The sequence below is a fragment of the Centropristis striata genome, chromosome 14 (assembly GCF_030273125.1).
Source record: "Centropristis striata isolate RG_2023a ecotype Rhode Island chromosome 14, C.striata_1.0, whole genome shotgun sequence".
In the NCBI taxonomy this organism is placed as follows: Eukaryota; Metazoa; Chordata; class Actinopteri; order Perciformes; family Serranidae; genus Centropristis; species Centropristis striata.
In genome coordinates this window covers 25,568,870-25,588,881 of record NC_081530.1, presented here as the reverse complement: position 1 = coordinate 25,588,881, position 20,012 = coordinate 25,568,870, and the positions used below count along the sequence as shown (strand labels likewise).

At 35.9% G+C, this 20,012-nt stretch overlaps 2 protein-coding genes across 6 annotated transcripts; both read right to left on the bottom strand.

Moving 5' to 3' along the window:
• Positions 1-508: 508 nt before the first annotated feature.
• On the bottom strand, positions 509-5,142 carry psmg2 (proteasome (prosome, macropain) assembly chaperone 2). The gene is made up of 7 exons (XM_059350130.1): positions 4,951-5,142; positions 3,570-3,741; positions 2,747-2,805; positions 2,503-2,621; positions 2,237-2,416; positions 1,044-1,164; positions 509-872 (listed from the first exon to the last, which is right to left on the bottom strand). The coding sequence occupies exons 1-7, from the start codon at positions 5,005-5,007 to the stop codon at positions 792-794; spliced, it is 789 nt and encodes a 262-aa protein (XP_059206113.1). The 5' UTR covers positions 5,008-5,142; the 3' UTR covers positions 509-791.
• Positions 5,143-5,950: 808 nt separating this feature from the next.
• On the bottom strand, positions 5,951-14,624 carry zgc:136493 (uncharacterized protein LOC692276 homolog). Of its 5 annotated transcripts, none has more exons than XM_059349095.1 (7): positions 14,397-14,624; positions 13,433-13,574; positions 10,557-10,932; positions 9,537-9,708; positions 7,745-7,923; positions 7,552-7,648; positions 5,951-6,494 (listed from the first exon to the last, which is right to left on the bottom strand). In XM_059349095.1, the coding sequence occupies exons 2-7, from the start codon at positions 13,547-13,549 to the stop codon at positions 6,338-6,340; spliced, it is 1,098 nt and encodes a 365-aa protein (XP_059205078.1). In that variant the 5' UTR covers positions 13,550-13,574; positions 14,397-14,624; the 3' UTR covers positions 5,951-6,337. The 5 variants fall into 5 exon arrangements, with proteins under 5 accessions (XP_059205078.1, XP_059205077.1, XP_059205080.1 ...); XM_059349094.1 differs by having other exon boundaries at positions 13,433-13,550; XM_059349097.1 differs by lacking the exon at positions 13,433-13,574.
• Positions 14,625-20,012: the final 5,388 nt, after the last annotated feature.

Sequence of the window (20,012 nt, the reverse complement as noted above, 5' to 3'; positions counted from 1 at the left end):
AATGAGTTGAACAGGTAGGTAGATTATTACCCTTTATTACCCTAAGGGAGGTTAAATTAGTTTCATAAATAGGCATGCTAATTTTATTGATTTTAATGGCTTAATTGATATTATAAATATTTTAATTCTACTTTTATGGGTAGTAGGCAGTAGTTTTTTTATGAGCAAAGCCTTCACTTTATGGTCTCTCCTAAAATATTCTGTCAGGACATTCCTTTCCCACAAGCAGTCCTACGCAGAAACCACCCAAAACAATGATGCAGACAGAAAGGAACAACCACAAACTTGGCAAAAACGGCTTCACAAGGTCAACGTATGAATCAGAGTGCTGTCTTATTACCAAGACATAAGCAGTTGTAACATGTTTGTAGGAAGGAATCAAATTACATAGGCGGGACTGCCAGGAATACAGTGTGGCACCTGGCCAACCACTTTCAGTTAAGCGGGTGGAGGCAGGGTCCGGGGGGTGTAACACAAAGTCTAAAATGTAGATAAATTAACAATGAACTCTTGCCACAATCTTTTATTGGAAAAACATTCACATGCTGCAGTACACGGAAGTAGTATTCCAGAAGTGCATGTTTGGGTAAATTCCCGTACATGATGTAAGGTTTGTACAGCTAAAAGATTATCATCAAAATACAGAGACTGTGAAATGAGAGGGTTCTTGTAAGGTCAGTTTACAACCATGTTTTACGTCCAGACCAAGTGCACTCAATATAAAACGTATATAGAAGAATTTGCTGCAGTTCCCAGGAGTTAAAAATAACAAAAAATGAAATATGTGTGTATCAGAACAGTGCCGGAGGGATGCCGCTGCCAAAAAGAAGACTCCAGGATGTTGGGATCTTCCATTTGTTGGGCTTTTGGCTCTGAAATGTGGATAAGAAAGTTAGAATCTTAAATCACACATTAGATCTGAATCAAACTAAGCATGTTGTCCACAATGACAGAATATTTTTCTTTTGAAGTTGCTGCAATATTATCTTATCACACTGTAAACAAAAGGCTCTGTAACCTGACTGCGCAGATTTGTCACTTACAGGAGCGTCCATCAGGTGAAGCCAGTCGTTTAGGTGGTTGGCGAGCGAGAAGGCGTCCGGGATGTTGTCGCCTTCTGAGCAGAAGAGCAGCAGCACAGCCAGCGGGATGTCTTCTGCACAGCTGAACACAACACCCAGCACACATAATCAGACAAAAACATCCCTGATCAAAACCTGTTACTGAGTTGTTTCAGTGTGATGAATTTGAAAAGATATTAGTAGTAGAGAAATTTGTTTTGGTATTTTACTGAAGATATTATAAAGATTTCGAGCCACTTTTAAGTAGACATAACAAGCCCTTTCCTGCATTGTTTCCCCTCTGTCTCCTCCTTTCATTCTGTATCTCTACCTATAGCAAAAAAAAAAGCTGAAACATGCCAAAATAATAAAAAAAAACAAGTCAGCTAAATCAGTGGTTCCCAACCTTTTTCTTTAAGGGTTTAAGTGACATATTTTATGGATTTGTCGTATCATATTTAATGCATAACAATTACAGTGAGAACAACTGATAAACTGTTCATTTAACTCATAGTTAATGCAAAAACGTTTGTGTAAAGCAAGCAATTAGGATGAATATTTGAGTAGATTATTCCCTGTAAAAATTGGATCAGAATTTCCTGTTATTTTAGGAACTTTTAAAACAATTCACCATCTGTAATATAATCTACTTTTTTGGACAATGATAAATACTCAATAGGAAGGCTTCACAAACCCCCATTACAATTTGCAAACCCCGGATCTGGACTCGCAGGTGTAGAACCAGCGATCTAAATCAGTATGCTGCTTGAGAAACATCTACTTTTTTTTAGTGCAGCATGTTAGAATTGTACAGATTTATGACTTGGTATCTTGTAATTATGAAAAAGAACATAGACATGGTTAGTCATCCTGTGTTGACACGTCACATGCTCTCTGCTGCAGACAGCTGGTGCACAATTATAAGTGAATTTAATTAGTAAATTATATCAGAATGTTACATATCCGGCTCAACATGCAGTTTGCTGTAATTGTTTAATTATTACACAGAACCATGACTCATGTCTCATAGACAGAGGGCAGTAACAAGCAATTTTTACTTATCTTTGCTATATAAAATGGTTAGAAATTCTACATTTAAAAAAAAATCCATACAAATAACCCATTTTGAGTCTTGTGTTCTGTCAGATGAATCACTGTTTGCTCTCCAGCGGTACCTGTCTGTGTAGAGTCCTTTGGTTATTCCTCCTCCAGGGATGTGGAGGCGTGGCTCTTCGTTGGCGTCCGTCAGTCCCGGATAGGCCGACACTCGCTCCATCTCCCTCCAGCTGAGCTCCTTCAACGCGTCCTCACTGACCTTCAGCAGGGACGGTGTGGCCAGGTACCTCAAAGGAGTGCTGACAGGGACACATATTCCTTAGTAGATATGATTGTAAAGAGCGAAGACAAATACAGTGCTGATGTGAAGTGCGTGGGTCGGTACCCCTGCAGCTGCTGGTCGTCCCTCTGGTAGGCGTGGCTGCTGGACAGAACCACAGCTCTGGAGAACCCGCTGGCTTTGATCCAAGACACGAGCAGCTGACGAAACTTTTTGGATTTTTTCTGCAATTAATATAATTAATCATAATTAATAATTGCTCCGTGAAAAACACACCATCATGGAAGATAAAGATGTATTTCAGGCTTTCTTACAGCATATTATCAGTATACATCATCTGTGGTTTTACCTGAATGATCGGCGCTCTGATTTGAAGAACCGCCACCTTCAGTTCTGCTGCTGTGTAAACTGTTGGCAAAGAAATATTGACACGCAAACTGTTGATTCAATTTCTTAAAGTGTTGGATTTCTTGTCACTTTACAGTGACAACAAACTACACTGAAATGCTTAAACTTATAGTTATCCTATCTATCTGTTCAACCAGGTATTTGATTAAGAATTAAAAACATTAACATTACTGTATTTATGTTGTAAAGTTTTACTCTTTTTATATTTTTTATACCACATATGAATTTTATTTGTCTTTTTTCTTATGTTTTTTATAGAAGAAGCTTTTTAATTGGCTTTAGTATATTTTATTGTGATCATTTTAATCCGTGTTGTCTTTAACTGGCTCTCTAATCTAGTTTTTATTTCACTCTATTTTATTACCATTACTCTTAATATAGCTATTAAATTTATTTTATAACATTTTGGAGTGCTTTTGAAAACAACCCCCAACAAAAACAAGAAGGCAATCCAGGCACTCCTAATTATGAGAATGAATACATTTTAAAAATGTAGAAGAAGAAGAAGAAGATTACTTTATTAAAAAAGTAAGCACATTACTGCGCCCAGGGAGCTGTGCAGGGGGGTTAGGTGCCTTGCTCAAGGGCACTTCGGTCCTATACCTGTCAGTACCGGGATTCGAACTGGCAACTCTCCAGTTGCAAGCCCGATTCCTAACCTCTAGGCCACAGACTAGTATTAACAGAATTTAACAATTTAGAAAGTACCTCCAACAGGCGCTAAGAGTAAGCCTCTTAAAACTTCACATTTACTCAGACGGTACCTTCTGCAGGGGTGTGCAGCTCGTCAGCGTCCTCTTTGCAGCTGGCGTACGGGTTGTTTCCGGTCATGGGGATGAGACAGTCTGTGTGCAGGTAGCCCACTCTGCTCATGTTGAGAGTGGACACAATGAGGTCCACAGCCAGTTGGCCCACGTTACCAACAGCTACTGCAGGCTGAGGGGGAGAATAAACAACACAAAGAGCAAACAGTATATTTTGATAACTTGTGAATTGTTTCAGTCTTTTTGTGTGTGTGTGTGTGCAAAACACTTTATTTTATGGTTCAAGTTTCACATGTGAGAGGAGTTTCTGCTTTATTTTGTCTTAAACGACTGAATTCATTTATGCCTGAACTAAACACAACACAGGGCTCTGGTTGATATTTACTGATTTTATTAAAACCAAATCAATCAATAAAATATAGAGAAAAAAATAGCTCAGTAATCCTTAATGTAATTTATATTTTATAGTTGCCCTATATACAATCATTAAAGGGTAATATAGAAATGTCAATGCATGAGCTATGATAATGTCATTGTGAACTGTTTCATGTTTTCATTTTTAACAAAACAGGACATTCCCCTAACATATGATGGTACAAACATGCATTTTAAAATGAATAAAAAACAAAAGAAATGAGAAAAAGAAACTGGTGTAGAACATTTAACAGTATCTGTATAATAATAAATCAATAGCAAAGTCACAAGTGCCATTTTCTCCTGCATTGAGTCCTTTTGTTGCACTTAATTCTTGAAGTACTTTTTCTGATCAAGCTTACTACTTATACTTTGACTTAAGGAACATTTTCAAGGCAGGACCTGTAGCTGTAAAAAGTACTTTAAATTCAAAGAGTATGGGGATGTTTTATACATTATATTAAAAACAATAATCTGGCTCATTAAATAAACGAACCTGGAGCAAAATAATTTTAACCTCTGCATATTTATACGTATGTTCATTTGCTCTATATTCATGTACTCATTTTTTGAATGGATCCTCAAGGAGTCTTGTTCTTAAATTATGCTGCCTTTGGCCGCCATGTTCTTATGTGTTTGCTTGTTTTGTATTTTTCTTGTGACATATGTGTCAATTTTGTAAAACAAAACTCAATAAATATATTGTTGGGAAAAAAAGTACTTTAAAAAGAGTTGGTATTGATACTTTTACTGGAAAAAAGATTTACTAGATTACTTCCTGCACCAATGCAAATCTGTGATTCTGTACTTTAGTATATCTGAATAAAAGCGACATAACTTCCATTTGAGTAACAACTCGCATGTAATAACAAGAACTAGTATAGCTGCAACACTTGAGACTAAAATCAAACTAAAACATGGACTCATTAAAACACATTTTAGTCTCTGAAGTGAAACAAAAACTCACCATGACGAGGGTGAAATCTTTGAAGGAGGGCGCTGATGTTTGAGAAGAGATAAACATGTTGCCGTTCACCGCTCAGACACACAGAGACAAACAGGTAATTAACGGAGTAATTATAATATCTTTAATCAACTATATTCTCCCGCAAGCTTTCACTTCTATTTTCATGCCTGTTGTGAGGACCTTCCCGCTCGGTGTCGATTGTTGATGACTGTGCAGTTTTTTTGGTGCCTGCTGTAAATGCCTGAATGAAATAAATCTGTGAAGATTTATTTCTAAAGATATATTAATATATTAGGAACGTTTCCGTACCCACTGTCTAAATCTATGTTATAGCTTTTTATCCCACCTTTAGGAGAGAAATAGTATTTTAGGAGTTTGTATTATAATCAGGTATATAGAGGGTCAAACTGACGCTCCGCAAAGATTTCAGGAGTTGACGAGATGTGCAAAACGCATTTAAAAAAACAAATAGAAAGAATAATAATACATATGAATGTTTATATTTTGGGCATTATAATAATAATAATAATAATTTATTCACAAGTACAATTATTATATTTTGCTTAGGTAATGTTTACTATACAGTTTGCTTGCTTTTTTGTGCTCTTTATGTATGTCTTTTACTGTTAACTTTATAATCTTGCTTTCCTATAGTTTACTTAGTATATCTTTTGTTTTATTTTTTACTGTTTACTTATTCATTATATCTTGCTCCTTTTTTTAACTTATTTTTCCCAGTGTGGGGCGAGGGTTATTGTCTTAGATGTAATATTAGACTTGCTAATATACACAGGTTAGGATTAAAGTAATCATCAAATCAGAAATAAGACAAGGAACTCAACATTTGTGCAATAATGCCTGCTATAATAACAAAACAATATTCCTCTGCAAATGATGAAAAACACTAGTGCAACACAACCACCCTGCAAATCACTTTGCAATGGAAATGTGCAAACATTTAAAATACTATGAACGATTTACATGAGTCTTGTGCTAATAATACGGACATATTATAATTTATTTCAAATGTTAAAATGCATGTAAATTATTCTCAATGACAGCAGCATAATGCATCAGTTTCACACTGTGTAGCCTATCAAATAAGACAAATTTGAGGTAGCTTTAATATTTTTAAGGTGGTGCAGCCTGTACATGAACTAAACAAAGTTTTTTAATAGAACAGATTTCCGGTCAACATAATCATGTGATTCCATGTCCAACATTTGTTTACGGATTAATGACATTAAACATTGTCAACTGATTCATTATTTATCCTAGTGCAACATACATTTTTTAATTTTTATTGCAGTAATTATTGCAGATCAATAAGCAAAATGTTGATGTGCTTCATTTTTATATACAGACAGGTGATGTGTCATCAGTGGAGTCATTTTGGTTTGACTTCATTGGGAATAGACTGGCCATTCACTGCAGCCACAGCATTTTCCACCATCCTCTCCACAATCCCTCTGCTTGTAGCCAAAGTGTTGGTGCCGACGTGGGGCGTGATCAGCACGTTAGGAAGCCTGAGTAGAGGGTGATCCCTGAAAACAAGATGAAGAGGGGGAGTTATTAAGGAGCCAGCAGATTTTTACAGATCATTACACTCTATAATAAAATAATATGAGAAAATAAAATATATTATTTTTGTAAATAAAGTAACAGACACTTATAGCATTTAAAATTATTCATTATTCTGCTTCCTTTCACTTTTATCACCAAGCTGCCTGCTACAGCTGGAAACATGTTGGCTTTTCACATTTCTGCTGGCTGCTGTCTGTCTTTTTAGTGTGTATAAAATTGCACATCTACAGTGCTGCTGCTGAGTCACACACAGTCCTCCTTTGTCATGTATGTAAAAAAAATACTAGATTTGTATTCATTTATTTATTGCACTCCATTATTCATTCCTTTTTGTATCCCATTTGTGCAATTTTGTTGGAGAGACTGTCACTTATGTTTACACACATTCCTCATTTTCTATAGTGCATATTTTATGTTCTTTATAAATGCTACCCCATATTATTTTAATATCTTATTGTCATTTTAATCTCATTGTTATTTTATCTTACTTCATCTTTTATATGGCTCGCGCTTTTATCGTAGCGACTAGTGCTTTTTATTGCAAAGCTGACCCGTCCTCTTGTCAAATATTATTTTATTGTAATGTGACTCTGTGTTCACCTATAAAACTGTAACTAGACCTTGAAGCTCTTTCACATTTAACATTCTCATATGATCCATAAAAATACTACTGAGTGCAGCTTTAAAGAAATATAGAAAAATAGAAATGTGTGTTCTACATGAGCAGTAAAATTGTATCTCATTTAAGACGCATGAATAATATTGACTTTGATCTAAATTAATGTATTGTATATGTCTGTATTCCTTTGTGATCTGTTAATGTCTTAAAGGGTAATTTCTTTGTACAATTAAAGTGAAACTATGTCGCTTTTCCTGCGAATTGAATGTCAAGAACACAGCAGCAATTTTTATCTAGTCTATAGTTGTAAAACTAATGTGTGTTGTGGGTGTTTTTATTGCTTTCTAAAGTTCCATAGTGTCACATTATTAAAGTTTGATTAAAGAGTGTGGTGAGACCTTGGTAACGGTTCAGGGTAGGTCACGTCTAAAGCCGCCGCTTGGATCTTTCCAGTCTGCAGAGCTTCCACTAGAGCATCCTGGTCCACAACCAGACCTGAGGCATGAAAAGTCCAAAATTAGGTTCAGTGTTTCACAATAACTTGTTTAAGCAGAACAGAATAACATTTTAGATGAGACACATTATGTTCACCTCTGCTGATGTTGACCAGCGTTGCTGTGGGTTTCATGAGGGCCAGCTCTCTGTGGCTGATCAGGCCGGTGCTCTCAGGGGTCAGGTTGACCGCCAGCACGACAAAGTCAGACTCTTTCAGCAGGTCATCGATGTTGTCACGGTAACTCGCACCAACTGCCTGCTCCTCTTCAACACTCCTGAACAGCACAGGAAAGTGATTAATTGCTTTAAAATATCTGGTTAAAGCAGTGGTGGAAGAAGTATTCAGGTCCCTTACTTAAGTTAAAGTACTAATTCCACACTGCAGAATTACTCCACTACAAGTTAAAGTTTGCATTCAAAACTGTACTCAAGTAAAAGTACAAAAGTATCAGCATCAAAATATACTTAAAGTATCAAAAGTAAAAGGACTCGTTATGCAGAATGACTCCACTCAGATTGTTATATATATATATATTCTAAATATATTATTGGGTTATTATTTTTGAGTAAATGTACTTAGTTTCTAGCCTGGGTATACCCATACTGCCTTGCACGCTCGATTTAATTTAGAACTGCAAGAGGGTCTGGTGTCCATGGCCGTTTCTTAGCCCTGTTTTAGGGAACCAATCACAGAACGGGGAGGGACGGCAAGACGATGACGCGTACTATTGGACGGACGGAAGCTTGTAGTTTTGTAGTTTTCTTACGGATCCAACATGGCTGCAGCAGACGCGAAGCTCTCTTTCCATCTAGCTGTAGACAGTGTTCTAGGTAGTTTAGAGCCAAAGTTTATTTTAAAAAAAAGAACGTTTGGCTTTACACTCCTGTGTCACCACCAAAAAGGATGTTTAGCCTTGCTTCCGACAGGATTTGGCCAAAGCCTAATCTACCAACTAGCCCCGCTACCGCTCACTGCTGTAACGCCGGTGATCTCGCTATGAGCCGGGGGGCAGCGGAGCCGGCGAGAGACCTGCAGCAGCTCGTCAATTGCCCATAAAATCAGTGGATGTGTGTCGCTGAATGACATGAGGGGGAATAAGGCGTAAAAATAAAGAATCTTGCAGAAAGCGAGAACTGGAGAAGGAACGCAGCAAGCAACACTCTCTCTCACACACACACACACACACACACACACACACACACACACACACACACACACACACACACACACACACACACACACACACACACACACACACACACACACACACACACACACACACACACACACACACACACACACACACACACACACACACACACACACACACACACACACACACACACTCTGCCGGTAGACTGTGAGCTGAAACTACAGAGCAGCCAAAGTCAGAACATGCTGCAGAAAAACGTTGCAGAAGCAGAATTGAGCATTTTAGTCCCAAAGTAGAGATGGGCTAGTCTGGCTATGTAAACATCAGTCATCTTCTTGCTCGAATTTCTGTCGCTCTACATACGTCATCTGGTATAACTGATATGATAGGCTAATAGCTACCTACAGACGCTTATAATAGACAATCGTAGCGCCCAATAAACGGCTCTGGAGGATCGTAAACCACGCCTCCTCTACGGAAAAATTAATTGCTGGTTTCCAGACTATATCTCTTTTGTGATATAGTCTGGCGTTAGTCAGGCTACTTAGTTACATTCCAACAGTGAATATAACTTAGTACAATACTTTAATATTTACATTTTATGCAGTGTCCAGTGAACACCACGTATCTCCAGATGTGTTTGTGATGAACTGATGGATAAAGTTTATGTGCTGAGAAAATTCTCCTCCCTCTTTAACAACACAAACTAAATTGAACCAAATCACAACTTTTACCTCCTGTTCCTGTTGTGATACAGGATCTTCATGTCAAATCCTTTGGCTCTTTGAGCGATTCTGAGGCCGATGTGTCCCATTCCAATAATCCCCATGGTCGCCCCTGTGACTTCAGTTCCCATCAGGACTTTTGTTGTCTCGGTGGTGCTGGGGTCAACAGCTATTTGATGACCTACGGAAAAACAGGACATTCAGGACCGTGGTGGAATGTAACCAAGTACATTTACTCAGGTGCTCTACGTAAGTACAGTTTTGAGGTTCTTTACTTTACTTGAGTGTTTCCATTCTATGTAATTTTATACTTTTACTTCACAAATATTTTACTTGTTACGCCACTGCATTTAGCCGCCAGCTTTAGTTAATTTTCAGGTCAAGACTAAAAAATATAAAGTGATTTCATATTTTATTTATACTGAAGCTCATAACAGTATATTAAGAAGGTAAAATTAAAACACTGTTTACATATAAATGCATTAATATTAATAATAATTCAATAATATAGTAATGAAAAAAATATTAGACCACCCTTGTTTTTAAGAGCGGATATCTAGCCATTTTCCATGGTTTTCTTGATAATGATTTTGGTTATTATCAACTAAACCATGGAAAATGGCTAGATATCAGCTCTTAAATTAAACACTTATGAGCTACTTTGGTTGTTATCATTATATTTGTCCAACCTGACTGTATATCTGAAATATATATAACAATCTGATCGGGGGCCATTTTGCATAATGAGTACTTTTACTTTTTGATACTTTAAGTACATTTTGATGATGATACTTTTGTACTTTTGGTTAAGCAAGTTTTGACTTGTAGTGGAGTAATTTCACAGTGATATTAGTACTTTTACTTAAGTAAGGAATCTTAATGCACCACTGATTACAACACAGCTGAAGGTTTTTTCTTTATAACCAACAAACGTATGCATGCATATTAAATAGATGACAGATTAACAGATTGTAAAGAAAATGTATGATTCTGATCTATATATAAATAAACTGACTTGACTTCACTGACCTTCTAGGATCTTGCGAGCCGATGCCAAAAGCAGACCCATTGCCATATCTGCAGTGGCATTGCTCACCACCCCGGGCGTGTTGGTCACCTTCACTCCCAGACTGGAGATGTACGGCACATCCAGGTGGTCGATGCCCACTCCTCCGTTGGCAACCACCTTCAGCGAGGGCAGCAAACTGAGCAGCGAAGGCTCGGTTACAGGTAGAGCATCCCACACAAACACGGCCTGGATTTTAGGGCCGTGCAGCTGAGGGTTTTGAAGGAAGTCCTGTTGTCTGATGATCTGGAAGTGTTGTTTTATGATGTCAGGGACGCCAGTGAAAACTTCTTCAATCTTGTTTGACAGCAGAGCCCATGGCTTGTTGTCCTCCATTATCTGGATGGATCAAACATGATTAACACACAGTCTGGAAAGCACTTTAACACACTGGTTCATCTCATCTCAAAGACGTGATAGAGGTGGAGTATTTCATGTCTGAAACTTCCCTGGGCCCCCAGACTCTCAGGGGCCCAAAGGCTCAACTTCACTGTTAGCACTATATGCACTTAAACACATTATAAAAAAGGAAAAAAAACACATTAAGTGAATCCTTATTTGCTTTCTGGATAGTCAACTACAGCTGATTAGATGATTATTGCCACTTTCTACTGTGCGTACGGAAAACATGAAGCTACAGCCAACAGCTAAAAATAGAGGGAAACAGCTACCTAGCTTTGCCTGAAAGTAACAAAACCTGCTAGTGGGAATCCACTTTGGATGCAGCATGTAAGCGTTCTCCATCCATAAAGATTATAATAATAATATTTGCATTTAGGCTATAATAGATACATATACCACAATGTATAAATGAAATATTCCAACCTCACTGGCAGTTTGATTTGAGTTTGACTGCTACGCTGCTGACTAAATCACTGACTTCCTTCCTTGTCACTTTTATTATGCTGCCAAACTTAACCAGTTTGTTCTGTTGCACCTGTTGGATGAGAAATTACTTTTCTTCTGTAATAAAAACTTACTTTCAAACATGGTTTACCTCCTGCAACCAAAGAGCTGTGAACTTTAAGCCTGTGCTCTAAATTTAAAATATTCACTGAACTTGTGTGAGTATATAACTATCAATACTTTTATTTCATAAACCTCCCTCGCTGCGTATTTCTGTAATTGCTTGAAATGTCTCTTTTGCTCCTCTGTGTTGTTATTTGTAATGTGTTGTTATTTGTTGGGTAACTACATTTGGCTGTTGCATTCTAGCATCTACAATTCTACAATATCATTTAGCAGATGCTATTATCCATGTCAATAAAATAAAATAAAACTAGTTTAGGTGTGGGAATACGTTTGAAAAGTCTTAGTAATCTTAATGTTTTTTTATTTTTGTGTGTGCAATTTTTTAGTCAAATCATTTTATGGATATAATGTTCAGCTGGTAGTTGATTCTAAAGTTGGTTGGAAAAACTATACGTGTAGAATAGATATGTTTTGTTTTTGTTTTTTAGTTTGACACTGCTTACTTGATTACTTTATTGATTTCTTTGCTTTCTGGTGGATGTTGTCAATAAAATATTTTATAACGTCACAGCAGTGCTTCAATGTTTAAAAACACCTTCAGGAGTTTTCTGCTGTTTCCTGACTCTCAGGTAGAGAAACAGAGTCGTTGTTGCTGTTGTTTTTTAGTTTGACACTGCTTATTGTTCGTCGACACTTTGAAATAAAGGTAATTATAAACAAAGACAGCGACTCAGAGTTCTGGTTTCTGCTTCTGTTTTGGCTTAGGAATTTTTATTACTTGATAGATTAGATTTTGATTAATAAATAGGCTAAACAACGTAGTAAAATAATAATCAGTTATTCAAATATAATTGAGAACAGAGCTTTCCGTCATATTCAGTAATATGTAAACATTACGTTGTTACAAAGTAGGCCTAATATAAAGCGAGGGTAGATATGATCAAAAATAAGTAGACAAGTTACTCCACGGGTGTTTTCTTCATGGGTAAGACTAAAATAGGTCAAACATAGATTCTCGTCGGAGGGACTGATTTATCTGTCAGCTTCCAGTAAGAGGAATAGTCTCTAACAAATATGGACCGATATTGAGTTTTTTCTTTGTAGCCTTACATTTACAGTATAAAAACACGACAGTGACCAGTGATACGTTCAAAGGTCACATATGAATTATGAAAAAGTCTGCATGAACTTAAAAACTTGCAGAAAAACAAACAGTGAATGAACCGAACAGCACTTACAAGTGATCCGGTGCTCTTGAACCAGGAACAACTAACTGTGCGCCGAGGATTTCAAAATAAAAGCCCCTTTTCAACACACAACTATCACTATAACTCCCGATCCAATATAAGAATAACGCTACTTTATTTTTTATTGATATATGCCAGATAACTCTTTTAAAGCTGTTTTTCAGAATTAAGCTAAATTAATTTTAAAAAGTTTGAGAAGTCAAACAGCAAATATATGTATAGTCTTAATGTATTGCCTGTAATTGCCACAATATTGATATTGTGGAAATATAGAATAAAATATAAATTTTCACTTTTAGCTCATCGTTGACTTTCACCATATTTGCATAAACATGTATAAACAGATAGAGAGATATACAGCCATAAACATACTGGTATACCCACAGAATGCCACACTGTCCTTTTTAGTGTAATGTTTAACCTGAGTTTCACAATTATTCTCAAACTAAACAGAAGACTGGAAAGGTTGCTGGACTTTGACTTTTATTTAAGGGATCTCACATTCCACTGTTAAATAATCTGAGGAAAAAAAGCCACTTCATCTCCGATTAAAATCATGATCCCAAGGTACTTCAAAGCATCAACAAAGCAACCACTCTCATAATAAACTGTATCAGTACCTTTGTGTGTTGCAGTTGGCGGACAGATCTGTGCATGTTGGTGACTTTAAGAAGCTGGGACGCTCCTGCTGGACCCCACAGTCTCCTCACACATTGAACATAGTGGAGACTTTGCATTCTGGGGGATGTTGTCAATAAAACGCTTTATAATGTCACACAAAGAACATGAACCCAGCAGTGATGTTTATCTGTAAAACTGGATAAAATGTATTCAAGAGGCAAACAAAATGAAATATAAAACAGTGAAGCAAAGTGTTTACATATCTATATCAAATGATCCAGAGATATTTCATTTATGTAGTACTGAAATGTTTAAAATGGCATCAAAACCCAATTAACCCTTTATCAGGCAAAGAACTATATTTGGTAGTTAGAGTCAGGTAATATTTCGAGAAAAAAGTTGCAAATTTACTAGATAAAAGTGGCAAACCTACAAGAGAAAAAGTCGCAGATTTAAGATATTTGAAGTGGCAAATCTGTGCGAAACAAGTCACAGATTTACGAGAAAAAATTGGGAAAAAAGCAACTTTTTTCTCCCAGATTCACCTCTTTAAATCTCATAAATCTGCACATTTTTTTTCTCGTAGATTTGCCACTTTAATCTCGTAAACTTTTTTCTCAAAATATTATTTTTGTATGCTATTTTTACACATTCAGGCTGTATGTAATATCCTCCAATATTCTCTGGGGTTGAAATTTGGAATTTGCAAGTATTTCAATGAGTGCCCTATTAAGGGTTAAAGTGGTGTATCTTGGAGAAAAAAGTTGCTTTTTCGCACTTTTTTCTCGTAAATCTGCGACTTTTTTTGCGCAGATTTGCCACTTTAAATCTCTTAAATCTGCGACTTTTTCCATGTAGATTTGCCACTTTAATCTAGTAAATTTGCAACTTTTTTCTCAAAATATTACCTGAAGTTGCCAAATATAGTTCTTTGCCTGATAAAGGGTTAAGTTGATTCCTCACCTTCAGCTGGAGCTTCAGGAGTTTTCTGCTGTTTCCTGACTCTCAGTTAGAGGGTCAAGAGGGAGGGACTGGGAAAGACATTTATGATCTACCTGATCACACTGACCCTCTGTTTGCTTTACATGAAGATAAAACACTTAAAACTTGAGGAGCTCGTCTGAAAACAGCACAGAGGACTGACTACCAGGGGCATAACGAGGAGGGGAGGACTTCATTCAGCAAAGTGCTCCTGCAGGCTGAGGCTTCATGGTGGTGATTGCACAACACTCACTGAGCACAGTGACCAATCAGATATCAGAAATCTCCCCACCACCCATAAAGAGACAGTACACAAATACCCAGTAGTAAACGGGGTTTGACTCTATGGAGTCTTGGGCTATTTTGTCAATTTTTGAATGCTTTTCATCCTGCCTGTATACACCACTTAATAAAAGGTTTAAATGCCATGTTGGTATTTTTTTTTCAGCACAACCTCACCTCTATGACCTAATAATAATTTATTTTTTATTCTGACTTACTGGATCAACATCGTCTTTTTTGGTCATTTTGTGTATTTTTTGGTCATTTTGTGTATTTTTTAGTCATTTTGTGTCTTTGTAAATTAATTTGTGTCTTTTTAAGTCATTTTGTGTCTTTTTTTGTCATTTTGTGTCTTTTTTGTCATTTTGTGTCTTTTTGTGTCTTTTTTGGTCATTTTGTGTCTTTTTTAGTCCTTTAGTCCAACATAAAAATTAATTTTGAATCTGTTTTCTTTACTTTCTCTCCCTTTACTTTCAAAAAACATCATGCTCAAAAAAGAATTTCAAATGTTGCAAATGTGAACAAAGGTTGCAAATATAACATGTAGGAGGGTTACATCCAGTTCTATAATTTTATACAAATATATTTGACCTTGTCTCCAGTTTCACTTGGTATATCATCATCAAATTGAAACTGGCCTCATGGAGTTTACAGTCAGAACTTTAGAGGCTCCACGCTGCTTTGTTTTCTAGTCTGGATGTGATGAAGAAGTCATGCTTTGGCGCTTTTGGAGACTCCAGAGGGTTTTAATATGTGCAAGCAAACTGCCAGGTAACCTACTAAACTTATCAACTGCAAAACGTATGGATTGTAGCATCAACACAATGTGGAAGAAGTATGAGATGATTTGAGATTTGTACATGTGTGAAATAATGAAGGACAAATATCTATTAATCAGTGATATGTCTGCAAATTATAATAACAAGAGAACTTTGGAAATATGAGAAATGATAGTAACATATAGATGAGCAAAATATGCATAAATGCACACAAGTGCCATAAAAAGTCATAAAAGTTGTTTTTTTAAGAACTTTTCTGTTCTGTTAAAACATTTTTTAACAGAATGCACTACTTACAACTTCCTTTCTTATGTTTTGTTGAACAAGTATTAATCATTTTCTTTTTTGAATGGTTTTAAATCAGCCTTTTTCAACACACAACTACCACCACTACTCCCAGTCCAATATAAGAATAACGCATCTCCTAGTATTATAGTAATAATAATATTCATGAAAAAATAACAACAACAACAACAACAATAACAACAACAACAACAACAACAACAATAATAATAATAATAATAATAATAATAATAAAAATAACAATAATAATAATACTTTGTTTATTGATATATGCCAGAGAGCTCTTTTGAAGCAGCTTTAATAGTATATGTAGTGTAGTTGAGCAAGTATTACTTATTTACTTTCTTTAAGGGTTTTAAATCAGTAGTTACAGCATGCCCAACAGAAGGAAAGAAAAGAAAGCCATACATGTGCTGGAAAATAAACCAAAAATATAAAGTTAGATGACTACTTACTTATGATCATTTTCATTATGAATTAATCTGCTATTTATTTTCTCCATCAATTCATGAAAACAAACTGAAAAAAGAGAGAGATGCTAACACATGCTGTCTTGTCCAATCAACAGCACAAACCTCATCATTATTAAAATGACCAACACAACTATTAATATTATTAAAAGGAAAATGTGAAAATACTCACATTTGTGAAGCTAGAACCATGAATGTTGCTAATTCATTATCTGTCAATCAGCTAACTGATTAATTGACTAATCATTTCAGCTGTGCTTGTATATAATATTGGTAGTTAAAATTATATTTATTTTTAGAATCAGTATGTTTTGTGTGTAAAAGTTTTAATTTGTTACTGAAGCTGTCAGATAATTGTATTGAAGTAAACATACAATTTCTGAGATGTAGTGGGGTAGGAGTAGAAACTGTAAAGAAAAGAAAGCACTTGACTAAATGTACTTAGTTACATTCCACCACAATCCAGTACAAAGTGAAGGATGAGCTTCTAATCACTAGAATTTAAATACCGTGTCTTAAGTCTTAAGTCTTTAGTGACAGTCATTTAGGAGCTTTTGAAGGTTAAGTGCTCTAACCTACATGAGGACACGAGTGTCGATTAAATTACAACCAGTAGATGGCGGTAAAACATCAACCTGAGTCTGTCTTCACCTGCGTTTGAATGGACTCATCAGTGTTGAAATTCAGGCTGTCTCAGCTCACACAACACTTCTGCTGCTTCTTTTGTGTGGCATGGATGACCCCGAACCTTGAGTTTATCCATTTACAATTGCAGATCAGAAGAATCAGAAAAACAAGACGCTGGTTCAAAACTTAATTCTTTTGAGGTTGTACTGACCTACATAGGTTAAAGAATCTAGTTACTTCACAAGAACAAAGCAAGAATAATAACAGATTATTTGTGAACCATACTGTGTTATAAAAGGCCTTTTTCACAGCAGACATTTTAACCATTATTTACTATTTTTCATTATTTTATTTTACATTCAAGTCACCTGCAAACACATGAGCCAGGAACAAATCAAGTGTCCTGCGGTCAATCTGGGTGGTGTACTTATTTTTAGTGCATTATTTATTGTGTTGTTCCTATTGTGTGAAATATTAGTCATACAGACAAAAAAATGCATTTTACATAGCAAGCAATTAAAGTATAGTCTTATAAAAACATGCCTTTATTTAAGCTGTTTGTTTTGAAATAACTTATTTTAACCTTTCCTTTCTTATTGTATTCTCCTAATATTATTAATACTAATACTCCTAAAAATACATCCACATCATGACATATAAAACACATTTCATCAGTTATTTACTGAATGGATTTGGGTGTAATGTCTCTTTTTACTTGCATGTTGAGCATATATAATGTTGAACATTGTGGAAACAGTATTTCTTTAGCAAATTAGGAGAATTTAAGTCACATTTTTATATACATTTTTAGATTTTTAGAAAATGTATAATATTTAGGAATGTAACTTTATCTTTGATTGGAGTTAGGTGGAATTAGTTGTTGACTGTGTGTGCATTTATAGCCTTTAAGATTCTTGCAAACATGAAAACTAAACAGTTTAATGATTTTATCAAATTTGAAGATACAGGAGAGTTTCTAAAGGTGTTTGAAGTAAAACATGCATTGAAACATATATTGCATATTATGACTAAAACTCAATAAAATGACCAAAAACCCTTTAAGCATAAACATCAGCGCGTAAATTGCATGCAGACAAATGTTACTATTATTTTTGCACGACTGTATTTGTTAATGATCTGACTCACTGGTGCTCAATGCAAAACACAAGCAGATGAGAGACTCACAGTCACAAAGTCACTTATCGAACTTTTGAAAAGTCGATAATGAGGAGTTAGTTGTTTGTGTGTGTGTATGTGTTTGTGTGTGTGTATGTGTGTGTGTGTGTGTGTGTGTGTGTGTGTGTGTTCCTGCATCAAGCCATAGCATCAGGGAAGGCCATGTGTGCAGGGCAGCTGCAGATCAGCAGCTTACCTGCTTTTCACCGTTACATAATCTCTCCACCTGAACTTAAAGGATCCTCTCCTCTTCTCCCTGCAGCTCCTCATCCCTCCCTCTGTCTTCTCACTTGCGTCTGTCCCTCCTCTTCACCTCCTCTTCCCACCCCCCACTTCTTACTCTACCTGTCCACCTCTCTGTTATCTGTTCACTCCCCCAAACTTTCTTTTCCCCCAGTTTCCTTTTGTTTTCACAGGCCTCTTATACTATCCCCTCTGGTGCATCTCTTTGTCTCTCTTTTGTGCATCTGAGGCTGCAACCTCCTCATTTCTTTTATCTATAGTGGCCAGGAGTCATTAAAGCTTTCATTAATGCCAGTTCAGACCTCCAGACGAGCTCTGGTTCGATCTGCAGGTTGCCTTTTACCAAAATGCTGACTCACACTGTAGACAGAGCACAGCTGCTTCGTTGCACAGCGTTTTGGATATTGTTGACAATGCTCTCCTCTGATCAATAAACACTGAATGAAGTATGAGCTAAGGACAATGCATACACATTTCATCACTGTTTTAATGCTCACCCCTCCTAGTGAAGACTTTGCATCATGACCTCATTGTGCTGCGTGTCTTGGTCTCATGTTGGTGGACAGGTGAGGGCTTATACCTGTGGTGTCACCGCTGTCACGGTACAGCACAGAGCAGACTTGCTGACGTGAGTCAACAGCTTCATCCTGACTCAGCTTATTGGCAGAGCTCTTTGAAGTCAAAGTGCAGCACAGATAAAAATAAAACTCTCTCAAAACAATTCACATGACTTTGTAGGGTTTATAAATGGTCTTAGTGCTGTGGTGTCATGTCTGCTTTCTTGTGTTTTCTGGCAGAAGTAAATCACAGTGAAACAACAGAGGGAAATGTTATATATATAAATAAGTCTCTTCTACGGTTCCAGATACAAAACAATAAAAGAAAAAGAGTCTGACAAAATGCATGTAAATGCCACTAATATTTACCAACAAATATCTAATTAAATGGTCCATTAACCTGAACCAGGTTGCTGTTATCATTTGAAATATAATTTACTTACTTTCTGGGGGCATTTTTTGCATCGTTGCTACAATCCTGCACAGTCACAGTCTTGTGTCTTTTTCACTGGAGTCAATAGCTGGCACCTCTCCAAGAGTTAACTATTTTCAGAACCACTAAACAGCGCTATTTAAGTAAAAGTAACAATAGAAGAGTGTAAAATAGGAATATTATCTTGATGGATCTTCAACTATCCAAAGTGAAAGTATTTGTTATTCGAAAAATGGCCTCTGTGAGTATAATATTATAAGATATCATTTAAAAGTGCTAGACTAGGTACAGTCCCCATTTACAATGTACTTAATATACTGCAATAAGTGCAATCCAAACCCATCAAAATATACAACATAATTCAACATTTAATGCATGAAGAATTTTTAAAATTATATAAATATTCATCTTCTCAATTATATATATATATATATATATATATATATATATATATATATAATATAGTATAATATAATATAATATAATATAATATATATAATATATATATATATATATATATATATATATATATATATAATGGAGCTCTGCCAATAAGCTGAGTATAATGTATGAAGTGTATTATACAAATAAAGTTATTTATTTAAGTTATAATTATTAAATCTCTAGAAATGAGCCTATTCCATTTGAGTGTTTGCTTAAAAAAAGTGAATGGTTAAGAATCAAGAATCCAGTTTAAGTAGATTTTCACATAAAGGAATTTGCTGAGG